Below are 13,647 nucleotides of genomic sequence, written 5' to 3' on the forward strand. Positions count from 1 at the left end.
ATATAACATAGAGAAGATTTAAAGCATGTAAATGAACATTTTAATGAATACTTGGGATACATATAGTAGAAGTGCCAAGGTTCTCTGCCTTTCAGTTCAAATGGTGAGCATCTAAGTAATGCTCAGGAAAAATCCATTATATTATTGCTCTTTGAATAATGAAAATATCTAGATATTATTCACACTAAATTTTGACATACACTACTGAATCCATCACTTATTCTTTAAAAATTATTACAGAGAAAATTTATTTTCTCTTCCCATAAAAGAATTTTATTCTATAATAACACACTTAACCTAAGTGCCTATGAATTTTCAAAATACAAATCTGATGTTATTATTTGCACTAAAATAGCTTTCTTTTTACCTGAGGAATACACACCAAACATGGGACATGAAAATAAACTAAAATTTGGTTATACAATTCAAAATTAAAGCTGATCAGTAATAATGTCAAAAAGACATTTTAGGGATCAGAATGTTCTACTAAGGAGGCCATAAATTATTTCTAATGTGGTAGAATTCTGTTCTCTAAGGGATGGTTTAGAAATGCTAAAAAAAAAAAAAAAAAAAAAAAAAAAAAGAAATGCTGCCACCCGGAAATAAATTGATAAACTATATATCAGTAATCCCCTTCTGGTTATGAACCCTTTGTTGACTATATTGCAAATATTTTCCTCTTGTCTGTATATTTCTGGATTTTGCTATTTTGACTATTTCCTAAAAAACAGGTGGTAGAATATCCTAATGGAGTTCCTACCCTGTGCTACAAATCTCCAAATTCCAGTTTTTTAACCAGTAAACTATTTCATCAAAAACCATCAAAATATCTTTATGAATAGTGCATACTTCAATCTTCAATATTACTTTATTTCTCCCCTAACTCAAAGCTAAATACCACATTTATCCTTGACAGAGAAAAGCTTCCACTTTAAATGATTTCAAATTACCTTTAAAAAAATTGGCAGCGAACCCTGCTTTGTTCACAGTTCCATCAGAAACAAACTTCATCCACAAGGTATTGGAGGTAGATCTGATATCTTCAGGTTTATCATAACCACAGAAACGCCCTATTAAAGGACTATTTTCACTGGTTCCATCTCGAACTTCTAGGTAGTCATAGGCACAGTTGTCATGTCTCTCAATCTGTAAGAGTAAAAATATGTGATCTATCTCATTAACAGACAAAGCTATTTCTATAAAAAGTATCATGTATTCTCAGTGCCATAGCACTAACATGGCCATATTACTTATACCAAAAGAGAGCATTTCTGTTGAGTGTGTATGGTAATATCTACACTGTCCATGAATAAAGGATTATTAATCTGGTAGAGAGACAGAGGAAAAAATCTATGAAAAAGTGCATCCACATGCACTACGATCAATAGAAGTTAACTGCCTTTTAAAATAAAATAAAAATACAAGTAGTAATTCTTTGGAAAATAGAATTTAAGGGAATCCAGACTTATCATTAGAAATCTGGGCTAGATATGCTATAAGCAGTGCATAATTTGTTCTGAAACATAGTTATAAAAATTGCTCATAGTTGATCAAAGAAATCATTATTTTATCAATAGAGCTGCTGAATTCATATTATTGACAAATGTTGCACTATTTTAGGTTATACATATCTTTTTGAAGCAAAATCTGATAACATGGGATTACATTTCTTCCTAGTCTATGAAATCCTTTATCCATAGTTAGCATAGCTTTGTGTGGGAAGACTACTCCATTGTAGAACTAGCACTGGCCGCCCCTCTCAGGGTAACAGGCATGTTTAGATGAGCCTTTTACCTTAACACATTATTCTCGACCCATGCACCCTGGATGTACTCAATCTCTTTCCTAAACAACTAAATGCAAATATTAGCTCAGACTATTGGCTTTATGAAGAAGTGAATGTTTGTAGACCTTTGTTTTAGCCCTAAACTTCTACAAACAACAAAACAAAATTTACAAATTTTTTATAAATTATAAGACAATTTCTAAATAAATTCTTGCTTTTTTATTTTCATAGAAAATGGGCCCTAACTCTGAAGTCTTAATAGAGTCAACTACTTATTAAGTATTTGAAGCTGGAAAGCACTGACATCTATAATTATAAACCATGAAAAGTATCACATGTTGTCAACCATCATTCAACATACAATTCACTAATTTATGGAATTCTCCTATTACAGAACGAATGTCAGGGAACACATTCATTCTATGAACTACAACCTGTATGCATGAAACTGCTGGTATAGTTGGTTGAAGAAGTCATTTCCTGATTTGTCAATACATTAACAATGATAGTCTTCAAATTAGGCAGCATAAGGACAAACAGAAAAAAATAGATTTTGAAGCAGGTTTGGTTAGAACTAAGTATTGCACTTGCTGCTGCCCTTTTCCCAATCACAAATCAGAATTCATTCATTTCTTCAATAAATATTCAGTGCCGGTTCTGTGCTGTGCACTCTTCTCACTGCTTAGTATGCATCATTCATCAAAATAACAGAGCCTTGCCCTGCTGGAGCTTATACTGGTGGGTAGACAGCAAAGGAACAATAAACAAGGTAAATAATAATCATAAAATATTAGAAAGTAATACATTCTATGGAAAAATACAAAGTGAAACAAGATAGGAAGTATGAGCAGTGGGGGTGGCGGGCGTGAAGGTTGCAATTTTAAATTGCTCCTACTATCAGTAGGAGCTCACTGTGACTCATAAATCCAGATTTTTCCCTAAAAATGTATTCTCTTCATGTGTGGAATTATGGGAAAGAATTGGAAAATATTTAACATTAAAAATATCTCATTATTTTTTTTTTTTTTTTTTTTTTGTGATGCTTCTTTTTTATTTTATTTTATTTTTTATTGAAGTAGAGTTGATTTACAATGTTGTGGCAATCTCTGCTGCACAGCGAAGTGACTCAGTTATCCACATACAGGCATTCTTTTTTTTATATTCTCTCTTTTAAATATCTCATTATTTAAAGCATACTTTTGAGACAGTAGCTGTTAAATAGAGAGGTGAGGGAGAGCTAGCAGTCTCACTAGGAAAACAGTTAGTCACTGGGGTGACAAGGCCAATCTGACCAGCTATAACGTACCTTCTTCTCTCAGTCTTTAATACAGTCCCTTCAAAATCAGAGTTCTCCATAAATATGAGAACATTTCCAGATGGCCAATGTCTATTCATTGGTTAAGGGGACATATAAAATAATATCTAAAACTCTCAAGGTGTACAACTTGATAAAAGGGTAAGCAAAACTGAACAAACAACAAAACTGTAGGAAAAATAACCAAAGGTCTCAGCAAGTCAACCTATCTATCTTCACCTGCTTGAGCAGCACAGAATGAAATGCTTGCAACTCATGAATTATATTGGAAGGGGGGAAAAAATTAATTAGAAGAGGAAAGGGAGTGAGAACACACAATGAAGAAAGTAGCTGCTTGCCATAGAAAGTTAATTAATAGAAAAAAAAAATCACGTTGCTTCATATCAGAAGCCATACCAGAGTAAAAAATAAGAAGGTTAATTAAAATGGGTTTTTAATTACTATTTTGAAGAAATTACTGCTTTTGAAAATTACAGTATGAAGAAAACAAGAGAGACACTGTTGAAAAAAATTACATATGATCAGTGATTAAAAGGATATAGGATAATGGGTATTTCCCTGTATATAAAACTCACCCTGTTCCTTTAATAGTTAAACAATAGATCTCTTTACATTTTAATTTATAGTGTATTCACTGGTTACTTAGTAAAAATTAGAGCTTTAAATATTTTATATGATACACAAAGTGTAAACATCTCATGGGTAAAATGAATAAAAATGACCAATTTTAGGATTGATTCCACCAGTACCTATTTATGAATTACATCTTACTTATATATTAAGTATTATGCACCTGGTATTAGGGGTAAAACAATAGAAATATACACTGTAGTCTCACACAGTAAATGCCATGGTTGTTGACCTAGATATCACATCAATGACCTCCATGATCTTTGTTTACATGTTTTTCCAGTTTAATTATATTAATCCTAATTGCAATACCAGCACAATAAATCTGCTCTATTGGTGTTAATTATAATTATACCTCTTCAACTACATCCACATAACAGTAATGATGGTGAGCACAAATAGGAGTTTGATTTATTTTATTTATGTTATTTATGTAACGTTTTCTCCAGCAGTATTGATTACTTTATCAATTAGTATAAATATAGTTGAAGAAATAAATATGGTTGAAGCTAAAAAGTGGATAAGTTCATTGATGTTATGCCAGTAACCTTAGGTACCATGAGAAAAAGAACACCAAAGTCAGTAATTCATAAAAAAAAGAAAAAGAAAAACAGTCTCTTCTTGATTTAAAGCATGGACATGTAATAAATGTTCGGTAATGATGATGCTGATTCATTACAGACTTTAAGGTAATCAGAACACAAACCATATAGGAATGTGGCAAGTTTATCATAACGTAAACAGACCTAATATGTATATAGAGAAAACAGTGAAAGTGACATTAAGTTCTGAAGATTTTTTAGAAAACTGATATATAAATGATATTGGAAGTGAATCCAAATACACAGAGAAGGAAGAATAAGTACAAACCTTAGCCAGAAGGGATTAATATTACATTTCATTACTAAGTGGGGGGGTCCATGTCTTTACTGGCAGGTTAGAGAGGAAGCATCAAAAAGCTGAGTTATTTTATTTAGCAAGAACTAAAATCAATTAAAAGTAACCTAAAGTAGTCAGCCTCTCATTCTAACACTGCCAACCAGTGCAGAGCTTTGTGGTCAGTGCATGTGGGGGAGCTCTAAGACTGAAGGAATGCCAGCCCTGGAGCAAGATACCATACCCAGGCTCAGGGGCCATTCACACACTTTGCTTTCATTTTACAATCAAATTTCCAAATAAATATAACATTGCAAAAACATCTACTGCAATACCTACTTATTTGTAAAAACCTCTGAAAACTCCAAAGTTTCTAGGTAATAGTTTCAGTAAAAGCTCTCCCGTACTCCCTGAAAAATTGAAAATAAAATTACCATATGATTCAGCAATTCCACTTCCGGGTTTTATATTTGGAAAATTGAAAGCAGGGTCTTGGAGAGATACTTGTACATCCATGTTCATATCAGCATTATCCATAATAGCCAAGGGGTGGAAGCAATCCAAATGTCCATCAGTGGATGAATGGATAAGCAAAATGTGGTCTATACATAAAATGGGATATTAGCCATAAAAAGGAAGGAAATCCTTTCAAGTGCTATAACATGGATGAACCTTGAGGATATTACACTAAGTGAAATTTAAAAAGTCACACAAAAAGTCAAATATTCTATGATTTCACTTACACGAGGTACCTAGAATAGTCAAATTCAAAGAGACATAAAGCAGAAGAGTGATTGCCAGGGGCTGGGGGGAGGGGGAAATGGGAAGTTGTTGCTTACTGGGTAAAGAGTTTCAGTTTTGCAGGATGAAAAGTGTTCTGCAGGTTGATTACACAACAATGTGAATGTACTTAACACTACTGTGTTATACACTTAAAAAAGAGTTAAGATGGTAAATTTTATGTTATGTCTCTTTTACCATAATAAAAAAAGTCTTCTGTGAGTGTTAGAATGTAATTTCAAAATATAATTCATACTATCAACTCCATAAATAATTTAACTTTTATAGATAATATAACTTAAAATTCTATACATTTAGAACAATGCTAAGTCATTATTTTTTGCTTTGAGGTAAAATGTTAAAGAAAAGTATGACTAACAAAAACAATCAAGATTAGCATTTATTATTAAAAATAAATTAATTTTAATAATGAGAAAAATACAGTAAGTTTAAGTAATAAATGCTATGACAAAAGGAATTTTAAATAAAAAGGAAAAAAGTTTAATAGATGATTATTTTAAAATGTACCACTGTCATATTTAATATTTTATTAATTAGTATTAGTTTTATTATTACTATTTAATACTTAATGAATATTGATATGTATACAATTAGAGCTCAAAAATGGAGGAGAAAAAACAAAATGCTCAACCATGTGAAAATCAAAACCATAAGGCTGGGTTAGGTCTATTTTTATATGATTCAGGTTTGTCAATGCTGCCATTTGATTTCTTTTTTCCTTCATGACACAATTATTTTTTACTCACTTATAAATTTAATAAATATTTACTGAAAATCTATAATGACCAGATAATAAATATATACTTGACAGTATATAAACAGTGATGAATAAACAGACATGTCCCTGACTGACAGGCATTTATTGATTAAACAACTCAAATGTACAAATGACAGTAGTTATGATGGGAAAGAATTTATTGCCATGAGAGAATTAGATGCCTCATTTTGCTACCAAGACCTGGGTGTAAGAGTGCCAGGCCATGGAACTGGTATCACTCACAGTCTACCAATTAAGAACGGTGTGACCTCGGGAAAGTTTATTTAATCTAATCTTTCAGAGCAGAATGATAGCCTAAACTATAATTCTGAAGAGCTACTTACTTCTCTTATATAGTCATTAACCAATATACATTCTTAGCCAAATATCCAAAGATAGTGCAGGGCAAGCATTAAAATGTTAACTAATTAAGATCTTGTCTTGGCTTCCTAGTTCATTCACAAAGACTAGTCTACTTAACTTAAACTAATATAAAATATTTAAAGGAATTAAAGTATTACTCTTAATTAGGTAATTCACAAAGTACAGTTGACCCTTGAACAACGTAGGGGTTAGGGGTGCCAACCCAGCACAGTTGGAAAAACCGCCACCTGCTATCTCTGCCTTAAAAACAAAGGAACTGATAAATGACTCACCCAAGGGAAGGAGGCTGAAATAGTTTGGAGAGGTTCACCACTTAAACCCTAATTCTTCTGATTCCATATATTGTGATCTCTAATCAAACACAAACTTTCCCCCACACTTAAAGATCTGTAAAATGAAAATAACAGGTACTATATTTATTTTAAAAAGTCTACATATAAGTGGACCCCTGCAGTTCAAACCTGTGTTGTTCAAGGGTCAACTGTACCAAGATAAAAAATTTTCGTATGTAGTTTAGAATGTTGCTAGTAATGACGGGAAAGACTATTATATACTATGGTTTTCAAAAGGAACATATAACCAAATCACAGTGTGTAGAAATATTGATAAGTACCTCAAATGTAATCCCACTTAAATAAATGTATGTAGGGATTTTAATTAAACATAACTAAGCTCTGGGTTTATTTCACTTATTTCCTGCTTTATTGACATTTCTTTGAAGTTGTACTATAAAGTCTCCCCAACTTTTTCTCTTATGTATTTCTGCATACTGAAAGTTCTCAAGTGAAATAGTAGTATAGAGGCTTTTTTACAAATAACACCACTGCTGAAGAGAAGACGGTCCTTCAAAATGATTTTAGACATTATCTACATTCATGTACAAACTCACTTCAGTATTGGTCTTAAGAGTCAACATACCAGTAACTACTAGAGAAGAAAAATCTTCCCAAAGGTGATGATTACAGAAGTATTAGGACTCTATTACCCTCATTAACAAAAGCACTTGTTCAGATTTCTTTCTGTACTTACATTAAAATCTAAGTAGCATTAGGAGAGGTGAATATTCATGACATAAATTCACAGAAAGGCATAAATAATGAACAGCCAGTAAGTTCTTTATAGTAGATTTCAACAGAACTAGCTTATCTTAAGGGCCCTTTTATCTGAAAAAGGGAGAGAGTAACATAGGGAATAAAAGAGTTACAAAAATAGAAAGTGTTTGAAAAAGTCAAAGATTGATATCAGTGAATAAAAACAGTTTTGTCAGAGAAAGACACAAAACACTGAGAAATAGTGAAGACCTTTTTAAAATTATACATTTTAAATATAAAATGCATAAGCTGTATATTGAAAATATGTTATGTAAACAAAAACAAATCGATATAAACAGATAACTGAGTAACTGAAACAAACCACCTAATGACCACTAGACCAAATTAAAAATATATACAGTTGATTCTAGTATTAGCAGTAGTTGAGTTCAACAAAGTCACTGAAAACACTGAGTTAGTGAACACTGATTCATGACTCCTGGAGAAATACAGGGTTAGGTTCCTGAGAGCTTCTGGTCACAAAATTTTTGTCATCATATCAATACTTAACCTTGCTTTATGTGTGTTTCTGTTTAAAGGTACCTTCACAGATATTCCAATTCATTAACAGTGAACTCATGGCCAACAGCATTATAACGCACGCCTGAAAGTCTAACACAAAGATTTTCCCCATGAGGCACATGGGGAGTAGTGTTTGATAAAACTTTAAGCAGAGGAGTGTTTGATATAACTTACATTGTGAAAGTATCATCCCAGCTGTTGTGTGGATATCAGGATATGTAGGGCAAGTGTAGAGATGTGAAGAGCTCACCAAAGTTCCAAAGCAAGAGGCAGTGATTAGAACAGTGGTGGCCAGAAAGTAGGTATAAAGTGGTCATGTATGTGGTATATTTTAAAGACAAAGCAAATGGAATATGCTGATTAATTGGCCTTGGGGTTTAAGACAAAAAGTGGAATTAGGGATATTCTTTGAGTAAATAGTGACATACTGAAACACTAAATACTGAAATAGGGAAGACTGAAGGTGAATGGGTTAGTGTGAGTAAAACAAGACAATCAAAGGCTTGATGTTAGTCAGTTAAAGATGAGAGGCCTACTAGACATTCAAATATGTCCAGCATATAAATAAAGGAGGAAAAACATAAGGAAATAAAGCAAAATGAAGAAAGGACAGGAAACTAGAGATAATAAATAAAATGTACTATCAGCCAAACTGTGACATGATTTTACCTCATTTCCAAAGCTTAGCAATAACTTATTCCTTCACTTAATCAACAAGTATTTATTAAATGACTACTTTGTGTCAGGCATGGTTTTAAGTGCCTGAGGTGTAAATCTTTCTTATTTGTCCTTACATTATTCTATTTTTGAAGAATATCACTCTTACTATATTGATATATCAAAACAAACAAACGAACGAAAAAAACGTAGAAAACCAAAAAAAAACTGCAAACCAGCTAAGCCAGCAATTTCTGCATCTCAGTTTTTAGATGCATGGAATGAATGTATTTGCTGACATCACTACTATAATAGAATTCTATAAAACATTGAATTATATATTGAAAGGCAGTTCATCTCTTAATTTTTGCAATAGTACAAACTATTAACACATGTAATGTGGTCATTAGATAATTTTTCAGTGAACCAGTTGTTTTGGTCTAAAAAGTGAATCCTACCCAATTTTGGTTTACTCTTTACAATAAAGTGTTCTATTTGAATAATGTTTGCAATCCAATAAAATTTAAAAATAAATGTGAATCAGATAATCTCAGAACCAAGGTTTCCAAGAATGCAAAGGGGTCAGGGGCATAAACATCATGATCACAGCATAAAAGAGAGTTTTTTCATGATTAAAAAGAAATATGTCTTGAAAATTAAAAGGTACAAGCAAAGGGGTAGAGACAATACCAAAAAATATGTTACACAGTTTACAGGTGGGGGTATGAGTTTCTCTGGGCTTTTGAGTAACACCTGGATTCCCCTGGAGCTCCTGCTATGGGGACTGGGACACTACACAGTCACCACACTCAGTGGCAAGTACATCCTGGCAATGAATGGGGTTCTCTACCCCGGCCTTCTGATCACTTGGACAGTAAGTAGGCCTTCTAATTTCAGTAAAGAAATAATCTCCAGGAATGGCATCTGGATCTCTAACTCTTTCCTGGACCTACTGCCAGCACCTCATCATTCCTTCCTACTCCACCTTGGGCTCTCAATTTCTAGCCTGATTCTGTAATTTAAACATGCTCAGGAGTTCTTGACAAATTCCCATATCCCTTAGCTTCTAATCCCTCACTCAGTTCTCCCCACTACACAAAAATGACTCATTAGCTAGTGCAGTAGTTTTAGATGCAGACTTTGCTGCAGGATTCTGACTGGTCTTTGGTTTATTCTGCCCTCATCTAATGCAGTGTCGGTGCTGATCTCTTCCCCAGTAAATATTTTTGATGAAGTCAAAAGCTCCTAAGAATATTTAAATCCCTGTTTTTTGATATAAATAATTTTTGGCACAATGATAAAAAGGTGAAAAATGGATTTACACTGTAACAACAACAAAAAAGATGATCTACCTTTAACCTCTTAGTTTAGAAGAGAAAGACAAGTTTTTTATTTAATGTACTCTTCAAGCATTCTTGTGAAACAAGCCTGGGCATTTGTCAAAAGAAACTATTGACAGTACTTCAAACATTCTAATTCAAAAAGCACAGATAATGTAAACTCACTTTAATCTTCTTGAAAATGTCTGCAGTAAGAGGAAAGAAGGAAAAAAAAAAAACCTCTTTCGCTCTTGATGTTGCATTTTATAGGCAATCCTTTGCTTCTTTGTTGATGAAAAAGCTGATTCTCTAGTTCTTTGCTTTTTTAATGAGGATCCCATTAAATGCACTGTCATTTATGGAGGATGTGCCCCACAAAGGCTGCCTGAAGGACTTTACCTCAAAGGCCTGAAAGGTCAGCCCGACATAGCAGTCTTCTGACACTGCTATTTTCCATACACATTCTTTCATCGGCCTGTAGTCATCGGGATAATTAGGAGACTGAATCTGTCCTTCATTTTTACGTATCTCACCTCCACAGATAGCTGAGGAAAGCAAAAATAAACAAATAAATAAACCTAGACATGCTATTTCATTTTCGTTTTCTTCTAAGATAACATTTTAGTTTGGTGCCTTGAGCTGAGTATATAAAAACCAGGTTATAAAAATCAAGGTTGGCTGGTTGTAAATATTTAGTTGGTTAAAAAATAAAAATCTAGCCACTTAACTATAAATATTAGATAACAGTCAGCAGAGGAATATATGATTTTTTTATCACTGTTAATTCACATTTTTACAAAAACAAGCATTTAAAAAAAAAACTTTAAAAACCTTTTGAGATTTTGTAATTTATTCTATGTGAGTTTCCTCTTTGATTCTCTGAACTGCTTCTTTAGGTCTTTTACCTCAGTGGAAGAGCTGATCAGGAGAGAAGCTCCACAAAACTCCCTGGGCCTCTGGCTGTGAGCGGCCCTCGTGCTCAACATCTGTGGCTCCATCCAAATCATACTCTTCACAACCACACAGTTAATCTCTAAAACAAATGCTTCCATTCTCTTAAAAGTCTAAGAGAAGCAGAAATCTTCTGTCTTCTAAATAGCCTAAACTTCTGCGCTGGCAGAGGCAGGAGCAAGAAGGGTCTTCTCTACCCATGATCTGGCAAGAAGGTTTTTAAAGCCAGGAAGCACAATGCCAGTTTACTGTTTTAGATACATATAGAACAAAGCCTCTAGTAAATTCTTCTTGAATGCTGACTCTCTCATTTAGACAAAGCAAGCTCCAGAACTGTGCGCAATTACTTTCTGTGCAGTTTCCTTTATCAAGGCATTTCCGCAGTACAGGTATCAAATACACACAAACTCAGCACAAAGAGAAGTGGTAATTTCTTCACAACATTTTAATGTTGTCATGAAAAAACAAAAGTTTTTCTTAAACCGAAGTTTAAGAACTCTTTTGCCGTTTGTTGTTGCTGTTGTTTTCCACACATCTCTAATGAGGTTTTTTCCCCCCCACACATCCCAGATGAGTACATTTACATGTTACCACGTTACTGGTACCAGAAAGCAGGTTGTTTTTGCAGTTCAAATTTACCGAGTATTTTTATTAAAATCATCATAATGAACATTATAATACAGGTTTAGAAAATTTTGTAATTAAAATACAGTTACAATATCATTCTAATGAAATTGAGAGAAAGGATATTTCTGCATAGAGGTCTAAGAAGAAGCTATCTCTAAACTCAGTGTGACTTGCCTTCATAGATCGCTGCAAAGCCCTTTCCCACCCAATTACTGCTGCTACGAAACTCAATCCACATTCTGCTGTCTGTAGAGGTAAGAACTTCAGGCAATTTGTCCCCACAGAATCTACCTAAAAGAAATAAAAGAATAAAGAGACTCCTAAATATGACTTTATATTCTAATTGCTTTTCATACTAGCTACAAATTGCATGCATAAAACCTGATTTGGTTCCTATATCTACCCCTAGGAACTAGAGCCATAACTATTCCTTAATATTTACTTAATAAAGGTGGATAAATAAATCTCTTCATATTTATTTATAGAATATTGGAACATATCACTCTCAGATTAAATGACTGATGCCAGTATCATTATCTATAGAATTAAGAAACAGCTAGCTCAAAACATGTCCTATTTGTAAAATGACACATGATATATCAAGGTGGGGAATATTATTCTATGGAAAACAGATAAAAGTACAGGTGATGCTGAAAAACTGCTTCAAAATTTCAGTTTGGTCATTAGTAGGGAAGTGACAGCTCAAAGTATAGTTCTTTGTTTAGCCATGTTCAATGGCGACTTGTCAGGGAAACCCACAGGCTGCCCAAGGATCTTATGTTACTACATACATTCCATCATCTCATCTATAAAGCTGTAGTATGTAGTGTAGTAGGCAGAATGGCAAACAGTATCAGAAGACTTGATAATGAGTTCTAATTTTTTTCTGATTGTTTATCCACAGGCAAGTATAATACTGAGCAAATACACTATTGCCTGTCATTCCTTCTTCCCTCCTTCAACCTTCCACAAATATTCGTTGCTTACTGTATATCTGCTACTGTGCTCTAAGATTTTATATGATGACAGAAAGTTAAATATGACAATGCACATTAAATAATTCCACAAAGAATAATATATTGTCATCCATTTTTGTGTGCCCTTGGTAATAATGTCATACAGAGTTTTCGTATATGAAAAATGTCAGTCAACTTAAAACAAATTCATACTAACAGATAGCAGGTGAAAAAATGTCTCCCTAAATGGCAAAGTAAATTAGGGGCATGTAAAAGAGAGCAATGTCTCTTAAACTGTAATGTGTGGGAAAGAGAGGGGGAGAGAGATAATTAGGAGTATGAGATTAACAGATACAAACTACTATGTATAAAATAGATAAACAAAAAGGATTTACTGTAAAGCACAGGAAACCATATTCAAAACCTTGTAATAACCTGTAATGGAATATAATCTGAAAAAAGAATCTATATCTATATATCTATACCTATATCTATATCTATATCTGAACCACTTTGCTGTACACCTGAAACTAACACAACACTGTAAATCAACGATACTTCAATTCTTTAAAAAAGGAAACTGGAAGAAAGTAACCTGACTAAAAGAGAAAAAGCTGTAATGTGCATATGAATTGCCAGGGAGTCTGTCAAAATGCAGTCTCTGGTTCAGAAGGTATGGAGTGGGACCTGCATTTCCACACTTCTAACCTTCTAAGTGATTCTGGTGCTTCCAGTGTGACAGCTGCACTCTGAGGAACAAGGTCTCAGAGGAAATGGTGGGGAAAGCTTTCCACATGAATATTGTAGTCAGACTAAGCCAGTCTGTTAGGCCATTATACCCTGCAGTGTGTAATGGTGATGGTGCTCTAAAAAGTGTTCTCAATATTTCAGTTTTAGAATTGGTTTTTCAATATGAGTTTAATGAAATGTTTTCTTTGGAACACACATAAATATATTACAAATTGCTTCATCTAG

The 13,647-nt window shown here is 33.4% G+C and overlaps 1 protein-coding gene across 3 annotated transcripts in view; it reads right to left on the bottom strand.

Moving 5' to 3' along the window:
• Positions 1–13,647, bottom strand: part of TLL1 (tolloid like 1) — a 225,937-nt gene that overhangs the window by 50,186 nt on the left and 162,104 nt on the right. For all 3 annotated transcript variants that reach the window (XM_036854033.1, XM_036854032.1, XM_036854034.1), the window contains exons 11-13: positions 11,891–12,007; positions 10,538–10,683; positions 951–1,146 (exon numbers count right to left, since the gene is read on the bottom strand). In XM_036854033.1, the coding sequence (XP_036709928.1) occupies positions 951–1,146; positions 10,538–10,683; positions 11,891–12,007 (459 nt within the window). The remainder of the gene's footprint in view (positions 1–950; positions 1,147–10,537; positions 10,684–11,890; positions 12,008–13,647) is intronic.

The sequence above is a fragment of the Balaenoptera musculus genome, chromosome 5 (genome assembly GCF_009873245.2).
Source record: "Balaenoptera musculus isolate JJ_BM4_2016_0621 chromosome 5, mBalMus1.pri.v3, whole genome shotgun sequence".
In the NCBI taxonomy this organism is placed as follows: domain Eukaryota; kingdom Metazoa; phylum Chordata; class Mammalia; order Artiodactyla; family Balaenopteridae; genus Balaenoptera; species Balaenoptera musculus.